General features: G+C 41.9%; 1 protein-coding gene across 3 annotated transcripts in view; it reads right to left on the bottom strand.

Annotated features, from left to right (window-relative positions):
* LOC121545357 (solute carrier family 12 member 5-like) overlaps nucleotides 1–23,243 on the bottom strand; it is a 144,100-nt gene that overhangs the window by 6,387 nt on the left and 114,470 nt on the right. Inside the window, exons 11-26 of one of the 3 annotated variants that reach the window (XM_045209551.1) lie at nucleotides 22,666–22,723; nucleotides 22,208–22,382; nucleotides 21,501–21,619; nucleotides 19,686–19,784; nucleotides 19,179–19,298; nucleotides 16,835–16,939; nucleotides 16,417–16,585; nucleotides 16,093–16,288; nucleotides 15,811–15,980; nucleotides 15,590–15,721; nucleotides 15,357–15,464; nucleotides 14,511–14,633; nucleotides 13,361–13,560; nucleotides 12,817–12,831; nucleotides 12,577–12,710; nucleotides 12,128–12,382 (exon numbers count right to left, since the gene is read on the bottom strand). In XM_045209551.1, coding sequence (XP_045065486.1) covers nucleotides 12,291–12,382; nucleotides 12,577–12,710; nucleotides 12,817–12,831; nucleotides 13,361–13,560; nucleotides 14,511–14,633; nucleotides 15,357–15,464; nucleotides 15,590–15,721; nucleotides 15,811–15,980; nucleotides 16,093–16,288; nucleotides 16,417–16,585; nucleotides 16,835–16,939; nucleotides 19,179–19,298; nucleotides 19,686–19,784; nucleotides 21,501–21,619; nucleotides 22,208–22,382; nucleotides 22,666–22,723 — 2,015 coding nt within the window. In that variant the 3' untranslated portion in view covers nucleotides 12,128–12,290. Of the gene's footprint in view, nucleotides 1–12,127; nucleotides 12,383–12,576; nucleotides 12,711–12,816; nucleotides 12,832–13,360; nucleotides 13,561–14,510; nucleotides 14,634–15,356; nucleotides 15,465–15,589; nucleotides 15,722–15,810; nucleotides 15,981–16,092; nucleotides 16,289–16,416; nucleotides 16,586–16,834; nucleotides 16,940–19,178; nucleotides 19,299–19,685; nucleotides 19,785–21,500; nucleotides 21,620–22,207; nucleotides 22,383–22,665; nucleotides 22,724–23,243 lie in introns of those variants that run through there. The other 2 variants (XM_045209552.1, XM_045209553.1) reach the window with 2 other exon arrangements.

Below are 23,243 nucleotides of genomic sequence, written 5' to 3'. Positions count from 1 at the left end.
AAACACGCTTTACCATCTGGCAGTCCGTCGGACGAATCTGGGTTTGGCGGATGCCAGGAGAATGCATAGTGCCAACTGTAAAGTTTGGTGGAGGAGGAATAATGGTCTGGAGCTGTTTGTCATGGTTCGGGCTAGGCCCCTTAGTTCCAGTAAAGGGACATCTTAACGCTACAGCATACAATGACATTCTAGATGATTCTGTGCTTCCAACTTTGTGGCAACAGTTTGGGGAAGGCCCTTTCCTGTTCCAGCATGACAATGCCCCTGTGCACAAAGCGAGGTCCATACAGAAATGGTTTGTCTAGATTGTTGTTGAAGAACTTGACTGGCCTGCACAGAGCCCTGACCTCAACCCCATTGATGCCCTTTGGGATGAATTGGAACGCCGACTGCGAGCCAGGCCTAATCGCCCAACATCAGTGCCCGACCTCACTAATGCTCTTGTGGCTGAATGGAAGTAAGTCCCTGCAGAAATGTTCCAACATCTAGTGGAAAGCCTTCCCAGAAGACTGGAGGCTGTTATAGCAGCAAAAGGGGGGACCAACTCCATATTAATGCCCATGATTTTGGAATGAGATATTTGACGAGCAGGTGTCCACATACTTTTGGTCATGTAGTGTATCTTACTGAAGTACTGTTACTGTTCTGAAGGATCATGTCATTCCACATCTCCCCAATTACCATCTGGACATGCCCCCTCTTCTGCCAATTCACCACACCTGAACTCACTCTGCTAATCACCAGTCCTCTCCCATTTCCTCTTTTATAAAGCAAAGGAAAAGGCAAAGCCACAGGTTTTATGCAGCCCAGTATATGAAAATAAGCCCACGAAGTGAGGAATTTTTAATGGAGGTCAATGAGAGTGTTGAATTTGGTCAACAAAAAATGTAATTGCTAATTTGCTACATGAGGCTTATTTATAATGGTTAGGTTGTTACGAATGCACTGATGTAAGTGGACGCACATGGTATTTCGGCAACTTTGAAAAAAAAGTTGTGCCAGTTGTCATAGCGATAGATCAAGGACTCATGGATATAACCCATTTTAGCGTGGACATTGCCATTGAGGGCTTTGACTTAAAGTAGTCAATTGGGTGGGAATTCCTATGAGTTGGGCACAATTAGCCAATTAAGAAAATGAAAATGGACTACTTTAAAATGGAGATAGCCTCAATGGCACTGCCCATGCTGTCACAGATGCTATAATGGTACAAAGATGAGTCCTCTATCTATCTCTATGGTCTGTTCACACTCATATCTGCCCTCTCCTTGGCTAGAATGTTCCCACCTAATCTCACCTCCTCCCGCCTGCCTTCCATCTTTGAGCCGAAGACATGCATTTCCATTGTTAGCGCTGTCACTTGACTATCTTGTCAATATAATAGACAATCGTTGTATAAAGGCAGGTTGTTCTTTCCTTAGTGTTGTTCAGTGTTTGTGGTGGCATGGGGCGGCCCAAGTGCTTTTTTCCTTTCCTTTGTTGTGGGTGATCTGATGGTCAGTGCTATCTGGGATCCTTGGGACTCCCCTACCCTAAACCCTAACCTTAACCCCTACTCTTACGTGAATTCTCCCCATAATTCTCATTTGTTGTTACAGCGCAACAAGCAACCTGTTCTCAGAGAAAGATGTATAATACTATACGTCCTCCAAGATGTATGACAAATTGTCATCCTACTCGTATGCTATAGAGCCCCACAGTGGAGGTGTCATAATACCCATAAAACCTAGCGGTCAAACAGGGAAATGGTTCCAATTGTTTTTCCACCATTAATTTTAGAAACACTTAAAATAAGGGCTGTGTTTCGTGTAGGCTTACCCTGTCGTGACGTTTGATAACCATGTAAATATCTCTCAGACAACGTGACTTTTATCAATATATTCGTCTCTATTTCCTCTCAGATTCGAAAAATCATAATTATCATAAAAGTAGACATCATGCAAAACTACAAATCCCTGCAAGCTCCTGCACATCATCTCTAGCTGACACCTTTGCTGACAGGTATTGTGTCAATTTAAAACTTGCACAAGACAGTTCACCGAATTGTCCATTTAAATAAATGTTGCCAATTTATTAATTACTACATTTAGCTAACATTAGATAGGCAATCCAGAGATGGGCTCCCGAGTGGCGCAGCGGTCTAAGGCATTGCATCTCAGCGCTTGAGGCGTCATTACAGACCCCCTGGGTCGATTCCAGGCTGTATCACAACCGGCCGTGATTGGGAGTCCCATAGGGCGGCGCACAATTGGCCCAGCGTCGTCCGGGTTTGGCCGGTGTAGGCCGTCATTGTAAATAAGAATTTGTTCTTAACTGAGTTGCCTATTTAAATAAAGGTAAAATAACAAATAAAATAAAATGCTTACCTTTGCCTTGACTCAGCAGTCTCACCCAGATCATCATGGCATTTGTAGTTATTTATGATCACTACATTAGCAGGTAATTAGCGTTTCATTTTGGGGGGATAAATACAGGTGAATATATTGATACAAGTCACCTTGTCCTAGAGAGATTTACACGGTTATCAAAACGTCACACCAGGGTAAGCCTGCATGAAACACAGCCCTTATTTTAAGTGCATTCACGCACTCACTCAATCACTCACAAATTCCCTCTTTCACTCACTCACCAGGGGTGAAAAGAGTACTGAAATATCCTACTCAAGTAGAAGTACTGCTACTTTAATCAAATTTTACTCAAGTATAAGTAAAGTTATGTAAGTACTCGGAAAAGCTACCCAATAACAGTAACGAAAGTAGTTTTAATTAGTTACTTTACTCTTGGCATTGCTGGCATTACACATAGCCTCGTGAAATGACCACCACTAACTGCAAGTGTCATATGAAAAACAGGTCCTCTGGTGCACTTTGTCCATAAGAAAAATATGCCTACAATCTTTTTAGCTTTGCTTGGTGAGATAAGAACACTTGTCTTAATAGTCTGCGTTTAAATAGTGCATTGGGGTGTGTCTGCCTAACCTGTTTATGCTATTTTACCATAGTTTCAAACAGCTCTATGGTCAACATTTAATCTATAAAATATATAATTTAAAAAATATGTTTGTACCTTTTTCTCCCCAATTTGTATTACATTTTTTATTTAACCTTTATTTAACTAGGCAAGTCAGTTAAGAAAAAAAATCTTATTTACAATGACTGCTTACCCCGACGAAACCCTCCCCTAACCCGGACGACGCAAGGCCAATTGTGCACCGCCCTATGGGGCTCCCGATCACGGCCGGATGTGATACAGCCCGGGATCAAACCAGGGTCTTTAAGCACTGAGATGCAGTGCCTTAGACCGCTGTGCCACTCAGGATGTTCTTGTCCCAATTGGTAGTTACAGTCTTGTCCCATCGCTGCAACTCCCGTACAGACTCCGGAGAGGCGAAGGTCGAGAGCCATGCGTCCTTCGAAACACGACCCTGCCAACCCAACACACTGCTCGCTTAACTCGCAAGCCAGCCGCAACAATTTGTCGGAGGAAACACTGTACAACTGGCGACCATGTCAGCATGCATGCGCCCGGCCCGCCACAGGAGTCGCTAGAGCGCGATGGGACAAGGACGTCCCGGCCGGCCAAACCCTCCCCTAACCCGGACGACGCTGGGCCAATTGTGCGCCGCCTCATGGGTCTCCCGGGTCTGTAGTGCCTTAGACCGCTGCGCCACTCGGGAAGCTACAATGTATTTTTTGGGTTGAACAACTATTGATTTTCAGATCAGAAACAAGTAAAATCGCCCTGTTTAAGCTAGAGGGGACTGTTAACAGTGTATGCCTGCACTTGACATGTCACTTAGCCTTTGGGCTAACCTACCTAATCACCAGTCAACTAGCCCCTGCTTCATAGCACAAGTCAACGAGAATTAGATCCAATGAGAGTTATATCCAGTATTTGACTAGAATGGTCTCCTGCCCCTGTCACATATAATAGTTTCACTCCCAAAGTATTTCCCTGTCTAGGAAATGTCACTGGACCAAAGAAGTTAATGAGCGTTTTTAAGCATTTAAAATGCTTTGAACTGTTTAGTAAGACCCTCAATAGTTTGGCTATAAACGAAGAATACACCCGCAAGCAAAGTTGTAATAAAATGACTTCAGTTTATTGCATTTTGTGCAGACAAATCTATAAAATGGTTTGAGGAAACCATTAGCCATTGATGTATACGCCTTTGACATGGTAAAACAACACAGTAAAACAACTGTTTATATATCATTATTGAACACAATAGAGAACACAGTTCTATATCTGTAAAATATTAAACTTGCATTGACACACAAATTAAACATCTAAGCTCTACTTTGATAATTACTGATGTATTTACAGATGTCCCATCTTTATTCTTCGTCTTTTCGTTAAATACACTGTCCTCTCTCACACAAACACATGCATACTAACACACACACACACACACACACACTGCAGACACAGACATACAGTGAGGGAAAAAAGTTTGATCCCCTGCTGGTTTTGTACGTTTGCCCACTGACAAAGAAATGATCCGTCTATAATGTTAATGGTAGGTTTATTTGAACAGTGAGAGACAGAATAACAACAAAAAAATCCAGAAAAACGCATGTCAAAAATGTTATAAATTGATTTGCATTTTAATGAGGGAAATAAGTATTTGACCCCCTCTCAATCAGAAAGATTTCTGGCTCCCAGGTGTCTTTTACACAGGTAACGAGCTGAGATTAGGAGCACACTCTTAAAGGGAGTGCTCCTAATCTCAGTTTGTTTCCTGTATAAAAGACACCTGTCCACAGAAGCAATCAATCAATCAGATTCCAAACTCTCCACCATGGCCAAGACCAAAGAGCTCCTCAAGGATGTCAGGGACAAGATTGTAGACCTACACAAGGCTGGAATGGGCTACAAGACCATCGCCAAGCAGCTTGGTGAGAAGGTGACAACAGTTGGTGCGATTATTCGCAAATGGAAGAAACACAAAAGAACTGTCAATCTCCCTCGGCCTGGGGCTCCATGCAAGATCTCACCTCGTGGAGTTGCAATGATCATGAGAACGGTGAGGAATCAGCCCAGAACTACACCTTGGGACCATAGTCACCAAGAAAACAATTGGTAACACACTACGCCGTGAAGGACTGAAATCCTGCAGCGCCCGCAAGGTCCCCCTGCTCAAGAAAGCACATATACAGGCCCGTCTGAAGTTTGCCAGTGAACATCTGAATGATTCAGAGGAGAACTGGGTGAAAGTGTTGTGGTCAGATGAGACCAAAATCAACCTCTTTGGCATCAACTCAACTCTCCGTGTTTGGAGGAGGAGGAATGCTGCCTATGACCCCAAGAACACCATCCCCACCGTCAAACATGAAGGTGGAAACATTATGCTTTGGGGGTGTTTTTCTGCTAAGGGGACAGGACAACTTCACCGCATCAAACGGACGATGAACGGGGCCATGTACTGTCAAATCTTGGGTGAGAACCTCCTTCCCTCAGCCAGGGCATTGGAAATGGGTCGTGGATGGGTATTCCAGCATGACAATGACCCAAAACACACGGCCAAGGCAACTAAGGAGCGGCTCAAGAAGAAGCACATTAAGGTCCTGGAGTGGCCTAGTCAGTCTCCAGAACTTAATCCCATAGAATATCTGTGGAGGGAGCTGAAGGTTCGAGTTGCCAAACGTCACCCTCGAAACCTAAATGACTTGGAGAAGATCTGCAAAGAGGAGTGGAACAAAATCCCTCCTGAGATGTGTGCAAACCTGGTGGCCAACTACAAGAAACGTCTGACCTCTGTGATTGCCAACAAGGGTTTTGCCACCAAGTACTAAGTCATGTTTTGCAGAGGGGTCAAATAATTATTTCCCTCATTAAAATGCAAATCAATTTATAACATTTTTGACATGTGTTTTTCTGGATTTTTTTGTTGTTATTCTGTCTCTCACTGTTCAAATAAACCTACCATTAAAATTATAGACTGATCATGTCTTTGTCAGTGGGCAAACGTACAAAATCAGCAGGGGATCAAATACTTTTTCCCCTCACTGTTTCTGAACACGTCACCACATTTTTTTTCTACATCATCACTCTCTTGTTCCTAGGAGAGGGAACATAAAATTGTGAACACAAAACACCTACTAATCAAGATAGCTATTCATAGATCTACATAAATGTCTACCTTTAAAAATGCATTACAATGCTCTTTTGGACCAAGTATAAATACAGTATCATACGTGAAGATTTAGAAACACTAGCTCTTGTTTTTTTTCTCGTGCTTGTGCTAAGTGCTCACACTTCTCGAGATGATGAAGGAATCATGAGGGTTGCACAAAAAAAAGAAAAAAAAGGAGGCTTATTCAACATTAATACACTGTGTTGAGGTTTACTTTACTCTCATGAAAACGGCACATCTACATGCATATACTAGGTTCTAAAGTCTTAGGGAATCAGAATAGAGAACACACAGTTGTCCATTCTCAGTAAAAGCTACAAAATCCCCCTCACACTATGCATTGTCCTCAGTGAAAACAACAAAAAAGTTCCTTGCTTAATCAAGAGTCGGTCAGTATGAAAAACAATTGGTATTTCAGGAGAATAAGGGGTGGAAGTTCAGTACAGCAGTTGGAGCTTGTACTTAAAATGGCAGCATGGGTTTTATTTCAAATGACCCCCATTCACCATATAGTGCACAGATTATGACCAAGTCCAAAAGTGCACAACATTGCAAATAAAGGGTGTCATTTGAGACACAGATGTAGAGGAAGGATCTATGAATATAATTATGTGTGTAGATTTCCTTGGACTGAAGAGCCCTGCACAAGGGTTATGATTGACTAAAGTTGTATTTCCCCTGTGACTTTAATGATTACACTGGAATCTGCTGACATATGCAGCAGCTTCCAGTGCATAATTGTTTTGGGGGGCAAAACTCAGTGTTTTAGTTAAATTATTTCTTAATGATTCATTTTCTAATCTAAATCAACATGTATCAACAGTTATTGAGCAAATATGTACAGTCGGACCATTGCAGTTATATTTCCCCTGTGATTTACTTTTTGTGGCCACAATTACTTGTGGCCAAATTCTTTAGCTAATAAATAATATAAATAATATAAATGCTGAATATTAAATTGCAGAAACACACTGCGGTATACATTACGTGCATGCATTGAACAAATCACAATTATTCACACTTGTGTACATATGTGCTAGAACTATCACAGTGAAAAGCCTGTCCCTGCTTTGGACTGACACAAATAGCCTCTCAGCAATATAACATTTTGGATTCTACATGAATGAATCAGTGGTCTAAACAAATTGGCTGAGTTTATTCAGGTTATTTTACAGGGTTGTAAACAGAAGTGCGTTCCTGATTAACACTTTCATAGCTTCAAAGTAGTCTGCGCAAGGCAAGGTCCAATGTAACAGGGTAAGGATACATGGATTCGAGAGCCCTTTTCACACCCTGTTTGTTAAAAAATGTAGATTATCTGACATATTTTTTTGCTCTAGAGAAGGATTCTAATGTACACTGAGTGTACAAAACATTGCTCTTTCCATGACAGACTGACCAGGTGAATCCAGGTGAAAGCTATCATCCCTTATTGATGTCACTTGTTAAATCCACTTCAATCAGTATAGATGAAGGAGGAGACAGGTTAAAGAAGGATTTGTAAGCCTTGAGACATGGATTGTGTATGTGTGCCATTCAGAGGGTGAACGGGCAAGACAAAAGATTTAAGTGCCTTTGAACGGGGTATGGTACTACGTGCCATGCGCACTGGTTTGAGTGTGTCAAGAACTGCAACGCTGCTGGGTTTTTCACGCTCAACAGTTTCCCATGTGTATAAAGAATGGTTCACCACCCAAAGGACATCCAACCAACTTGACACAACTGTGGGAAGCATTGGAGTCAACATGGGCCAGCATCCCCGTGGAATGCTTTCGACACCTTGTAGAGTCCATGCCCCGACGAATTGAGGCTGTTCTGAGGGCAAAAGGGGGTGATGCAACTCAATAGTAGGAAGGTGTTCCTAATGTTTTGTACACTCAGTGTATATTGTAGGGCTGTCAAACAATTAAAAACATTTAATCAAATAATCGCAGGATTTGCTGTGATTAATCGCAAATTCAGAATTTGCTCAAATTAAGCTGTAATTTAAGATTTGTTTTTATACAAAAGGGATTACAATAATATTGATGTCTTGATTTTGTCCAAAGTAACAGTAAGCAAAATCAGGTACATTGATAAAGCACACTTTCTTTAACATCATCAATGTCAACTTGTTTTGACATCGCATTGTTGTTTTTAAATATATATATATATATATTATGTATTTTGAACGTTTCAAGACAATGCGATTAATTAGTACACTGAAATTACAAAAAGTTAACTTAAGTTAACTCTGACAGCCCTGATATTGGGACATGATACTTGGGGAAACACCTGAAGGACGGTAGCTTTACTGCAGCCATTCTGTCACTGACATCCCTTCTAGAGATGGAGTCATCAAACACGTGAATATAATACCATACTGTAAAGGTCTTTCTGACCTCTGCCAATGGTGGAAGCCCTGGTTTTGTTGTCTTTGATAATATTAATAACTACCACAGTCACACTGCTGGTGGATCAGTAGGTTGGTTGGTTATAAGGGAGGATGTTACGTGTCTATAGAAACCACATACTGTAGCCAAATATACAGATGATCTGCACAACGTACATCCATGTGCCAACACACAGCCATTTTCCAACCATATATATATTATAGTTCTATGGCTCCAACACTCATCATCTCATGTACCCAATAACTCCACACACACAAAAGCTATGGATCTACTTGATTCAGAAGATTGCAGCAATTGACACTTCAGCTTCATGCAACAACAGTAGGCTAAGCAGTGTCCTTCCAAGCCCAGATAACATCTTTCACCCATGTCAAACTGTTGATATGAGCTGAACTTTGCTCATATTCGGACAAAATATATGTCCAAGAAATGTCTTATGTTTTAGGTTGGTACAGTAGGTTTGTAATGCATAGATCACCAGTTGACACAAAAAAATCATATTCCAAATCTCCATACCTTTTAATATTTTCTTTAGTTAATTGACGACTGAGGCCAAACATATTGAATCAATTACTAGTCTCCCTAGGCAGGCGGGTTGCCTCCAACAATGTAAACAATGTTCCAGCTGTGTCTGGGATTTCCGAGACTAAACAATTACCTATTTTGAGCTCAAAAAGATAAACTTTGGACAGTTTACTTTATGCAATATTCAATCCAAATAAGAGTTCAGCGAGAATAAAAAGAAAGAAGATCATATGAAACTACTGTTACAAACACCATGCAAACCGAAATATAAATACATTGTTTTCAACCGTCATCTTTCAGACAAGCCATATCATAGTAATATTTCGAGTTACTGTATATACATTATAGTATTTTAGATTTTACTTAAATAGTTATATAGACTGTATAGCTAAATCTTGGAAATATTTTATATTATTTTGATTGTAGGTAGTATTTGTGTGACACTTAAGTGTGCTGAGTGAAGATAACTATTTACCACTATCTTCTAGAAGGTCCCCAGACCTAATCACCTCTTCCCCAGCTAAGAGCTTTAAACAAAACTGGAGTGTCTTACTGGGATCTAAGTGACCAGTCAAACACCTAAAAAGCTCGGTCCCCTCACTGATTTCAGCATATTTTAAAATCTATTTGGGAAACACCTGAATATTTTATATCTCAAATAAACTCTCTATATTTTATATCTGCCCATAGAACCGCCCTTAGATAACAAGTTCAAATTATTGTTTCAGGTCTTCAATCTAAACTTAATATTGAGCATTATTTGTCAATGTTGATCCTGAAGTAGGCTACATTTGCTCCAACAAAATAATGCTCAGTGGAGATGTTGGTGTTGAAAACCACTGACTAGTGTCAAACAACCCTGCCTTGCTATTCAAGTAACCCCAACCCTGTATACCCTTCCTACTCCCCCATATGTTTTTGGTTCAATATTTACACATGGATCAGTATAGCAGCTTTTGAAATGTTAGAACCTCTATAATATGTCATAATATGTTAGATAAACAATATCCTTCACATAAATACAGTGCACATTACACACAAAATATCCAGGTTTTACGTAAACTATTCAATAAATAAAATTCTATCATTTTCTTTTGAAAACATATAATACAAAAAATAATTGAGTTCTTTATATAGATAGACTTTATATAATATATCCTATGTTTCTACCACATGTTGAACAGTGCCCTCCTCTGCACAGAAACTAATATGTGAACTACTTGCAAATATAAGGTCTACCTGTGTGCACACATATGTATCTATTTCCATATAATATTTGTTTACAAAAATAATTAATGATGAATGTATTAGTTCAGGGTTGATGCTTTAGACATGACCTTGTAAATGTGCAGAACTTAGGAATTGACAGTAATATTATATTTTGCAAATAAATGGCTGTGCCACATTGAAAAGAAATGATTGTTTCTTCCCATTCTAGTACAAGGTTGTGAAGATACGCAGTAATGCTGGGTTCAAAACTATCCATTCAAACCAGTTGTAATTTCACTGCTAAATTCCACCTAAAACATAGTCAATTCAATACACAGTTTTCCCTTGGTACTACAAAGAGGTTTGTATCAAAAAGTTATTTCTTTTCATATGGCACAATTTGTATATTTGTATTTGGCAAGAATTATAGAATTCACATTTCTAGACTGGAATTAGTGTAAACCAAATGATGATAAAGAAAATCAGATGTATTTACTAAAAATATATCAATTTATCACAAACATGTTTTTCTGAGTGTCTCTAAATTAGCAATTCACATTTTCTAATGTAAACTACTACATGGTAATATATTCAAATGTTTGCCATTTGGTATGATAGTATTAAACAAATTGAATTTTGTTTTAGATTATAACACAGTAGTTTCTTGCAATTCATATCTACTTTATATCAATACATTTTTCAGGGTTTCTTCTTACAGTCCTATCACTGTTATAACAATAGTTTATGCCACCTAAAAGTATTTTCAGCACTAGGCCTTAAACAAGGTACAGCTAGTAGTAATATGTATTAAATGAGTAGACAAAGCACACTATTTACAATAATCAGCTTGGGGGGTGGGGCAGTCAAAGGTTGAGGTCATGATGTGTCTCTTAGCAACTTCAAATATCTAACTGTACTGTTTTCTTCACAGTATAAAAAAGCCAGGGTTGGGGTCAACACCAACTCCATCCTAATTGAGTCAGTTCAATGACATATTAAATGTATTCAATTCATTAAGTGAATTTCAACTCCCGCCTGTGAACTAACTGGTATGATCTCTCTCTCTCTCTCTCTCTCTCTCTCTCTCTCTCTCTCTCTCTCTCTCTCTCTCTCTCTCTCTCTCTCTCTCTCTCTCTCTCTCTCTCTCTCTCTCTCTCTCTCTCTCTCTCTCTCTCTCTCTCTCTCTCTCTCTCTCTCTCTCTCTCTCTCTCTCTCTCTCTCTCTCTCTCTCTCTCTCTCTCTCTCTCTCTCTCTCTCTCTTTTCCTTCCTTCAGAATGTAATAGACTTCGCTGCTCCTCAGGTGTCCTCAACTGACCTTGTTCTCAAGGTGACAATCCATAGGAAGACATGTTGATGATGACAGATGAATTCTCGACCTTCCCTCAATGTCTTCAACACATCATATCGTACAAAACATAAACAACCAAATGCACAACAACAAATGCACAACAAAAAACATATTAACTGTTTTCTCAAAATAAATGAATAAATAAATACATTTAAATAGACCAGCAATGAGAAGATGTCCATCCTTCTCTTGCAAGTAACCCACATTCCTACAAAAATAAGAAAAAAAGCAACAAGATTGACAGACAGGTAAAATAAAACACAAGGACAAACAGAGAAAAAACGTCTGGTCTACCAAACAATGACCTTTAGTTTGGGGAATCATTTGTCTTTTGAATATGTCCACTCCTTTGTATAAGAAGAAACTCATGTGCCATTTGACATCTAGTGATCTGATAGCCATTGAAGAACCTAAACCGGTTTGATGCCACAGCTTTCTAGATGATGAGAGGAGCAGACATGATGCTGGTAGAGGTGACTGAGAGTCAATGAGAATTCAGCTGGTGCCTTGGGGGGTACTAACTACGTAGTGCAAAGTCAGCTGATATGTTATGGGATGGGGGTGTGTGTGGAGGGGTGTTGGTGGGATGTCAGGGATATGACTGAAGTAAAGGTGCAGGGGGAGTGGAAGCAGGGGCCATAAACCATTAAGATGCAAGGTGAAGGGGTTTGAGGTTTCTCAGGAGTAGATGGTGATGACCTCGCGTCCACCACCACGTACTAGGAGGACCCGGTTGAGACCCTCGGTGAGGACCTCCAGGAACTCCATATCTGAGAGAGGATTAGAGTTAAGGAATAAGCAAGTTTTCACAACTGGCTTTTGTAGCCTATTCATGCTATCTATCCTGTTGAGCCCTTTGGTTTCACTTACATTTATGACAGAAGCTATGTATTGTTATAATATTAAGTTATATAATAAAGAAGTCTATAATATAACATATCATGCCAAAGATGTGATAGGATACAGTTTTCCTCTCCCATGCAGTTCTTGGGTGGTCCAGGCATGTTAAGCAGCACCAGCTTGGCCTCCTTGGACTTCTTCATGATGACCTCATTGAGCCTCAGTGCTGTGTGCATGCGCCTCACGTTGGACTGGTTCCTGAAGGGACAGACAGGAGTACAGTACAGGATGCATGTTGCATCATTACTGCTATTTCACAACATGCATGGAAAACATTGAAACATCATGACAATATAATACTTACAGGCTCTCCCACTCCCTGCAGCATGGTAGGAAGAGAATGACAATGCAGAGATGACTCTTTACAATACTGGACTTACATTGAGAAGTTGTGTTGTGCGGATGACACTCAAAGCCTTTCAAACCTTTGTGGTATCACCCCTGAAACTAGCTTATAAACCACAGCCACCCCCCAACAGTAACAACCTATAAATACTTTGTCCTTATTTTCTATTTACTTTAGAAGTACACTCTTAGAAAAAAGGGTTCCAAAAGGGTTCTTCGGCTGTCCCCAAAGGAGAACTCTCTTTGGTTCCAGGTAGAACCCTTTTAGAACCCTCTGTAGAACCCTCTGTGGAAAGGGTTCTACATTGAACCCAAAATGGTTCTACATGGAGCCAAAAGCGTTCTACCTGAAACCAAAAGGGGTTCTTCAAAGGGTTCTCCTCTGGGGACAGCCGAATAACCTTTTTAAGGTTCTAGATAGCACCTTTTTTTCTAAGAGCGTAGCGGAAGTCCACACAAGCCTTTGGACAGGTGATTGAAAGTGAAAGTGACAGCAGACTCACGGCTTCATGTTGAAGATGTCTTTGACCCCACCCTGCTCTGGGTGACATGCTGTGGCCTGGGTCTCAGCCTTGTCTGTCCAGGTCATCTGCACCTCCGACCCGGGGGTGGCAGCGCTCCCTGCGGGTGTAGTGGGGGACGTGGGGGTAGCATTCTTATTGTGGATCAGCTGCACCTGTTTAGGGCGGGAGACAGCCACAGACTAAGAGAGGGACACCACACGATAACGTGACAGGGTGAAGAAAAGAAAGAGACACCTGTCAGTTGGGGTGACGCAATAAAAAGACCAGACCACCACTGGACGGTGAATTGAAAGCACAATTGGGGCACTGTAGCAAAGCAACTAGGTAAGATGCTGTTCTGTCATATCCCTTCTTTATGCTGTAGAGGAAAAGGTCCCCTTAAAATGCTACACGCCAGAGGACAATGTCAAAGTGAGAGAATTGGCATTTTGATAGAGGATGAGGTAATGCAGTAGGCCTAGAGATGACAGACATCGAACAAAGAAAAATGCAGTGGATGAGAGAGAAGGTGAGAAATAATAGGAACATTTAAACACAGCAGAATGAAAGACAGATAGAGTAGTGCACATTTAGCTCATGGGGATGTGTGAAACGTACTCCTCAGCCTGAAGTGTCCCCACTTGCGCCAGCGAATAGCTAGCGTTTTGCGTGGCGCTGACTGGTAAGACGCTTTAGGAGGACGGTCACGTGTGCTAGCAAGGCACAGGTCCTGGGTTTGAGGCTCGGTGTGAGCCAAATCAGGAGGAAGTGGTACTCTCTAAGCAAGCAGCGTGATTTCCTTTACAGTGGTGCCTAGGGACTCGGATCTACAGTTGTGCTCAGCTCAACACTGGGGTTGCTATTGAGTAAGTTTTAGGGGTGAATGTAGCACATGGGGATGTGTGAAACTCACTCCTCAGCCTGAAGTGTCCTCACTTGCGCCAGCGAAGAGCTAGCTTTTCGCATGGCACTCACTGGTAAGATACTTTAGGAGGGCGGTCTCGTGTGCAAGCAAGGCACAGGTCCTGGGTTGGAGCCTAGGTGTGAGCCGAATCAGGAAGAATCGGTGCTCGCTAAGCAAGCAGAGTGACATCCTTTACACATAGTACAAAGGTTGATCAGAGAGTTAGGTATGAGGACACTTCTGTACCTCTTCCTCTGGTTTCTCTTCCATGCTGACTCCTGCCGGCTCCTCACTGCTCTGCTGAGACTGCAGGTTAGACGGGTTCTTACGACGGATAGAACCACGGGATGAATCAGTGATGCTCTGGATCTGTGGAAATCAAAGCAGCAAGGGTTTTAAAGAGAGACCACGAGCTCAAACATTAGACTTTGAGTCCAGAGATGTAAATGATTGGTACAACACTTCCGAAAATCATAGAGAAGCAATGTGTCAATACTTGACAGATTATATCTGAGGGGTGGATAGCTCAATGCAAAGCCAGATTAGATGCATATGTTGACAAATCTGTAGCGTGTGTCTTTCAGTACATTTTTGAAAAGCATGACATTATAGAATGAATACTTGTTTGTGAAGTGGAAACGTCATTGTAAGATCACACAGGTTTTTCTGTAAGTCCTCATGCTTGATCTTATCTGATGTTATTATTGTTCAGTCTGCTTTCTTGATTAATGAGACAGATCAGACCGTGCAAGTGCAGACACACAGATTACATTTTAAACCTAGCTCAGTAATTATAATAATTCCCCTGCTGCCTTGCCCTGTTGCTGGCATTTCAAATTCAGTGAGTGATGATGGCTGGTTGAATTCAAATAACAAGGTAGAGGTGAGCTAAAAAACCTTCAGATTTTCTATAAGGGCATTGTTTTATTCAACACAAGTGGTACTAAAAGGTATTAGATAAACCATAGGAGCTTCCTTTTGGCCACTATGGCTTTGTTTAGTGATCGCTAACAACCACACTGGTAATATGAAATCCTAGTCAGTTACCTATGTATGAATTATACATTAGAGGTGGGATGTGTCAGGGCTTACCTCTCTCTCCATCTCGTTTTTGGTGAGGTGCATCTGTTTGAGGATCTGGGAGCGCTGCTCCATCACCAGGGTCTTCTCATATGTATAGGCTGAGATGTCACTGTCATGCTAAAAAGGCAAATGGGTGTTAAAACATATCATTGCACATTATTTGACTGAACTGCCATTGCTCTCACCAACAAATCACCTTATGGAGCATATAAGTTTTAAAAAATCAAACGTTTTTGTCTCACCATTTCCACCACCTCGACCTCGGCATCGATACGCAGGTGATACAGGAAGGTGATCAGGTCTTTCTTCATCTGGATGCTGTTGTCGTCCATTTGGGCCACGGTGAAGATACGCATCTTACACTTCCTCCAAACCTGTCAAAGCAAGGAAGTCTATGGCTGATCGCTCAATAACAAACACTGAAAAACGTGTTATCTCTCCAAATCCCAAAGTGGGATCCCACCTTGTGCTGGCAGAGAAGGAAGGGCAGCAGCATCAGCATGCCTCCATCATGGACGATCCACCACACATCAATGTGGCCTTCAGTGAAGCGCTCTCCGTTTGACGGGTAGGCAGCGATGTTCTTAGGGACCAACAGAGCCATGCTGGCTGCAGTCGTCTCCCTAACCACCTCTGCAGAGGTGTTGAACATTAGTTAGCATATAATGAGGATAGCACCCAAAACCTTCCCAAAGCATACTTAGCATAATGAAAAACCTCCCCTCTGACCACCTCTGTAACTCACCGATGAAGTTCCTGAAGCGCAGGTTGTCCTCTGCCTGTTTCCAGGTGCGTGGCCAGCTGACCAGCACAGTGTTGTGCTTCAGGCCTCCCAGCCCCCCGACCTGGATCAGGTGGGAGGTTCCATCCCTCAGGTTGGAGGAGATCACCACCTGGGAGAAACCCTTCACCTTCTCTGTCTCCATCAGCTTCCTCAGAGACTGGAGCACACAGTGGGAGAAGGGCATGGGCAGAGACCAGGGTGTTATAAATGATTCATCAATTATTCATCAGTGTGTTTGTGTGTGTGTGTGTGTGTGTGTGTGTGTGTCTCTCAGACAGTACTGACCTGGTCTGCCTTCTGGGCCTCTGCATGGTTGTTGAGGAAGGTGCCCACCACTGAGGTACCCACGATGGTTAGGCCTTTTCCTGCTTTCAGCTGATTGGTCAGGGACAGCAGACGGGGCTGCTCCACATTCTGTTCTGAATCCACACTCACCAGAACCATAATCTGAGGCCTAACAAGCAAGAATATCAACAATCAGTCACATTCAGATTTACAGAGAGACTAAAGCTGGAAACCGGGCAGAAATACTATAGACATGGCCTGTTGATGTAATGTCTGTTTTTACATTTCATGATATCAAATATCAATATAATCAATACATTTCCCTTGAGGTCAGTATGATACAGATGATGACTAAAGCTTGCATAATAATATCAGTGTATCTTGTAGTTGTGAGTACCCCTCTCTGTGACTCACTGACCTCCAGTTCTTGGTGTGAGGCGGTCCCTCCTCCAGTCTCATGAGGGCGAAGCGAGCAGCGCTGAGTGAGATGCCACGTATACCATCTCCCCACTCCTTCTCCGCCCTGTCACACACCACCGAGCAGAGAGTTCGAGCCAATTAACCATCAATGAACTGAAATGTTCACTGATGCTTAGTATGTGTGTTTAATAGCCTGTGAGTGTGAACATGAGAACATCCCAACAGTGTTTAACCATTGTATTTGAAAATCTCCAGTTTGATTTACATTTCATTAACATATATTTTTTGATAGCTCATGTGTGAGAATAACAAGAGTGCTGGTACATTAATGTATACTCCCTGTGTTTTTCTCAAAGCAGCCACATGAATCAGTGTCCCTAAGTTAATACAACTTGATAACCCTCTGCCAACAGAATCAGGATAAATTGCAAAGAAAACAGAGAAAGACCGCATTTCTCTCTAGACTCAGCCAAGTCTGTCATGGGTCTTGGCTCTGGGAAACCCCCCAATTTGAAGGCATATACAGTACCAGTCAAAAGTTTGGACACACCTACTCATTCAAGGGTTTTTCTTTATTTTTTACTATTTTCTACATTGTAGAATAATAGTGAAGACATCAAAACTATGAAATAACACATTGAATCATTTAGAAACCAAAAAAGTGTTAAACAAATCAAAATACATTTTATATCTGAGATTCTTCAAATAGCCACCCTTTGCCTTGATGACAGCATTGAACACTCTTGGCATTCTCTCAACCAGCTTCACCTGGAATGCTTTTCCAACAGTCTTGAAGGAGTTCCCACATATGCTTAGCACTTGTTGGTTGCTTTTCCTTCACTCTGCCGTCAGACTCATCCCAAACCATCTCAATTGGGTTTAGGTCGGGGGATTGTGGAGGCCAGGTCATCTGATGCAGCACTCAATCACTCTCCTTCTTGGTAAAATAGCCCTTACACAGCCTGGAGGTGTGTTGGGTCATTGTCCTGTTGAAAAACAAATGATAGTCCCACTAAGCCCAAACCAGATGGGATGGCATATCGCTGCAGAATGCTGTGGTAGCCATGCTGGCACCCCCACACCATAACACCTCCTCCTTCATGCTTTACGGTGGGAACTAGCCGACTCCAGACCAAAGGACAACTTTCCACCAGTCTAATGTCCATTGCTCGTGTTTCTTGGCCCAAGCAGGTCTCTTCTTCTTATAGGTGTCCTTTACGGAGCTGACTTCAACAAAATACACATGCAGAGATCATCCGTTCAAACACACCGCGTCTCATCCCCTCTCGTCCTCTCATTCAAGTCACACTGGAAGTGATGCAGACAATTACATTGATGGAAGTTACAATCTATCTGCAATATTAAAGCTGATCTACCCCCTACAAAAAGAAAAGCCACGGCGGTTGGAACCACAAATCTCCAATTTAGACTCCAGACCAAAGGACAACTTTCCACCAGTCTAATGTCCATTGCTCGTGTTTCTTTGCCCAAGCAGGTCTCTTCTTCTTATAGGTGTCCTTTAGTAGTGGTTTCTTTTTAGCAATTCGACCATGAAGGCCTGATTCACACAGTTCCTTCTGAACAGTTGATGTTGAGATGTGTCTGTGACTTGAACTCTGTGAAGCATTTATTTGGGCTGCAATTTCTGAGGCTGGTAACTCTAATGAACTTATCCTTGGCAGCAGAGGTAACTCTGGGTCTTCCATTCCTGTGGTGGTCCTCATGAGAGACAGTTTCATCATAGCGCTTGATGGTTTTTGCGACTGCACTTGAAGAAACTTTCAAAGTTCTTGAAATGTTCCGTATTGACCTTCATGTCTTACAGTAATGATGGACTGTCGTTTCTCTTTGCTTATTTGAGCTGTTCTTGCCATAATATGTACTTGGTCTTTTACCAAATAGGGCTATCTTCTGTATAACACCGCTACCTTGTCACAACACAACTGATTGGCTCAAACGCATTAAGAAGGAAATCAATTCCAATAATTATCTTTTAAGAAGGCACACCTGTTAATTGAAATGCATTCCAGGTGACTACCTCATGAAGGTGGTTGAGAGAATGCCAAGAGTGTGCAAAGCTGTCATCAAGGCAAAGGGTGGCTATTTGAACAATCTCAAATATAAAATATATTTTGATTTGTTTAACACTTTTTTGGTTACTACATGATTCCATGTGTTATTTCATAGTTTTGATGTCTTCACTATTATTCTACAATATTAAAAATTGTAAAAATAAAGAAAAACCCTTGAATGAGTAGGTGTGTCCAAACTTTTGACTGGTAGTGTGTGTATATATATATTATTTTTTCTGCTTTGTAGTCCAAGGTTGGAAGCTCACTCACCCAGCGAACTCAATGTATTTGTAGATGCAGGTAGCGATCACCATGGCAACAATGGCGTAGTACCAGGAACAGATGAACATGAGTGACAGACACAAGCTCATGCCCAGGAAGGAGAGAGCCCTGTGGGGGAGAGGGACAGGAAGTTAAATCCTCAGTCTGTTGCTTGTTGCTGCGACAGTCACACCACTCAAGGATTTATAATAATGGTCACAGATTGGAGACAGGATATCTTGTCTCTCTGTCTGCTGTTGTCGCGTTCGAGCCAATAGAGGATCATTATAGACTAAGACAGGCTCCAGATTCCCACAGTGTCTCTGGCAGACTACTCAGGTAAATAACAGCTTCCTAACAGGAACCTACTTGGTCTGGCCTGTTATCCAATGCAAAACACAAATGCTATAGTAGACTGTTTCACACCTGAAAATATTAGCTAAGCGGCGCTCTTTGGCGATGATCCCATGGCTAAGATTGAGAGCTATGTCTTCTATGTTGAGTTGTTTAACTCACCAGTGGTAGAACTTGAAGCGAGGCCTCCAGTTGGGGGTTCTCAGCAGAGTCTGCAGGGCACAGGCCAGGTTGACAAACATGTAGCACATCAAGAAGAACCTACACAGAGAGAGAAAGAAGAACTCAGAACAACCTATACTTGCTACCAAGACATAACCATCTCCATAGTGTGTTCAGGGGAAGCAGAGTATACAGTTGAAGTCCGAAGTTTACATACACTTAGGTTGGAGTCATTAAAACTCGTTTTTCATCCACTCCACACATTTCTTGTTAACAAACTATAGTTTTGGCAAGTTGGTTAGGACATCTACTTTGTGCATGACAAGTAATTTTTCCATCAATTGTTTACAGACAGATTATTTAATTTATAATTCACTGTATCACAATTCCAGTGGGTCAGAAGTTTACATACACTAAGTTGACTGTGCCTTTAAACAGCTTGGAAAATTACAGAAAATGATGTCATGGCTTTAGAAGCTTCTGATAGGCTAATTGACATCATTTGAGTCCATTGGAGGTGTACCTGTGGATGTATTTCAAGGCCTACCTCTTTGCTTGACATCATGGGAAAATCAAAAGAAATCAGCCAAGACTTCAGAAAAATAATTGTAGACCTCCACAAGTCTGTTTTATCCTTGGGAGCAATTTCCAAACACCTGAAGGTACCACGTTCATCTGTACAAACAATAGTATGCAAGGATCAACACCATGGGACCACGCAGCCGTCATACCGCTCAGGAAGGAGACGCATTCTGTCTCCTAGAGATTAACGTACTCCCAGAACAACAGCAAAGGACCTTGTGAAGATGCTGGAGGAAACAGGTTCAAAAGTATCTATATCTACAGTAAAACAAGTCCTATATCGACATAACCTGAAAGGACGCTCAGCAAGGAAGAAGCCACTGCTCCAAAACCGCCATAAAAAAGCCAGACTACGGTTTGCAACTGCACATGGGGACAAAGATTGCGCTTTTTTGAGAAATGTCCTCTGGTCTGATGAAACAGAAATAGAACTGTTTGGCCATAATGACCATCGTTATGTTTGGAGGAAAAAGTGGGTGGCTTGTAAGCCGAAGAACACCATCCCAACCGTGAAGCACGGGGGTGGCAGCATCATGCTGTGGGGGTGCTTTGCTGCAGGAGGGACTAGTGTACTTCACAAAATAGATGGCATCATGAGGAAGGAAAATTATGTGGATATATTGAAGCAACATCTCAAGACATCAGTCAGGAAGTTAAAGCTTGGTCGCAAATGGGTCTTCCAAATGGACAATGACCCCAAGCATACTTCCAAAGTTGTGGCAAAATGGCTTAAGGACAACAAAGTCAAGGTATTGGAGTGGCCATCACAAAGCCCTGACCTCAATCCTATAGAACATTTGTGGGCAGAACTGAAAAAGCGTGTGCGAGCAAGGAGGCCTACCAACCTGACTCGGTTACACCAGCTCTATCAGGAGGAATGGGCCAAAATTCACCCAACTTATTGTGGGAAGCTTGTGGAAGGCTACTCGAAACGTTTGACCCAAGTTAAACAATTTAAAGGCATTGCTACCAAAAACTAATTGACTGTATGTAAACTTCTGACCCACTGGGAATGCGATGAAAGAAATAAAAGCTGAAATAAATCATTCTCTCTACTATTATTCTGACATTTCACATTCTTAAAATAAAGTGGGGATCCCAACTGACCTAAGACGGGGAGTTTTTACTAGGATAAAATGTCAGGAATTGTGAAAAACTGAGTTTAAATGTATTTGGCTAAGGTGTATGTAAACTTCCGACTTCAACTGTATATTAGATGTGTAGTTGTCTTACATGGAGAGGATGGGGGCAACAGCGTCCAGAGAGGCGATGATGATGCCGATCTCACAGATACTGGCTGTGAGGAGCAGGGCCCAGGTAGGCTCCCCGTTGGCCTTGCCATGCCCAAACACCTACAGACAACGCACAACAGTGATAAATGAACTATTAACACACTCACACACACACATACACCCACACCTGCATGCATGCACACACGCACACCTGAACCTATAGCACAGCACATTGTAGTATAAAGTTGAGTGGACTGCAGGAGTTTCAGCCCTTCTCGTCCTCTCATTCAGGTCACACTGGTCCTTGCTGCAGGATGATTAATCACTATCGTCCCTATTGTCCCGTTATCACACGTTAGACATGTCTGCTCAGTCTGGGTCACTGTTCCTAATTTAATCAGTGAGGGGGACAGACAGCTCCTGTCACAGCAAGTCAACCTGAGCCTGGACTATAGTAGGACCATGCATTAGTAATCACTGCTAGCCCCGACACACTTGAGGGCTATTTGAGGAGAGTGGACCTACATTGCTCTGAACAAACAGAGAAATTGTCTTGATGGTATTAGAACAGTAGAAGCAGTGGTTCTGGTAATAGTATGCAGTATAATCTATACAGATAATTACCAATGTCCACTGATTGACCACTCCACGAAGTAGATAGTGCAAGTGTGTGTGTATGTGTGTGAGTGTGTGTGTGTGTTTACTCACTTTAAGGAAAGGGATGACGCCATCGCGGGAGATGGCCTGCAGGAGGCGTGGCGCGCCAGTCAAACTCTGAAGCCCCGCCCCACAGGTGGAGAAGAAGGAACCAATCACAATCACCCATGGTGAAGGCCACGCCAGGGTACCAATCACAAGGTTACCATCCACCCCCTCACCAAACCTGAAGTCAGAGAGACAGATATAAGTTGCCTTTTTCATTGAGTGTTTTTGCCATAACAACTGGCCTCGTCCACTGTCCATTGCGGCACAAATTCAGTGCGCACAACTATTTTGCATTCTCAATCAAGTTCTTTGAGTATTATTTGTTTTTCTATGTGTTGCATCTGATTACATGGACAATTAGTGGGAGAGTATTGATTTTGAGATGGGCAAGACTCATGAGGCAGCGATGCTAGCTATAGTAATACAGGAAGTGGATGTAGAGTGGAATAGAAATAACTCACTTGTCCCTCAGGACCACCCCTTCAATACAGGCCCCAAACAGGACCACGGCAGACATGTCTGAGAGGAGCAGTGAAGGAACACACACACAGACCTCACAATACACACACAGACCTCACAATACACACACAGACCTCACAATACACACACAGACCTCACAATACACACAATACACAATGAGGAGCAACAGGACGCTGCACTTGACACATTTATGAAATTGCTTATTCCAGTTACGAATAAGCATGCACCCATTAAGAAAATGTCTGTAAAAATGGTTAAATGCCTGTGGATTGATAAGGAATGGAAAAATGGTATGATTGAGAGGGATGAGGCAAAAGGAATGGCAAATACAGTGGGGGAAAAAAGTATTTAGTCAGCCACCAATTGTGCAAGTTCTCCCACTTAAAAAGATGAGAGAGGCCTGTCATTTTCATCATAGGTACACGTAAACTATGACAGACAAAATGAGGAAAACAAATCCAGAAAATCACATTGTAGGATTTTTTATTAATTTATTTGCAAATTATGGTGGAAAATAAGTATTTGGTCAATAACAAAAGTTTCTCAATACTTTGTTATA

This window comes from Coregonus clupeaformis, chromosome 30 (assembly GCF_020615455.1).
Source record: "Coregonus clupeaformis isolate EN_2021a chromosome 30, ASM2061545v1, whole genome shotgun sequence".
Classification (NCBI taxonomy): Eukaryota; Metazoa; Chordata; class Actinopteri; order Salmoniformes; family Salmonidae; genus Coregonus; species Coregonus clupeaformis.
Note: the sequence above shows the minus strand (reverse complement) of the source record. Positions and strands in the feature narration are given on the sequence as shown.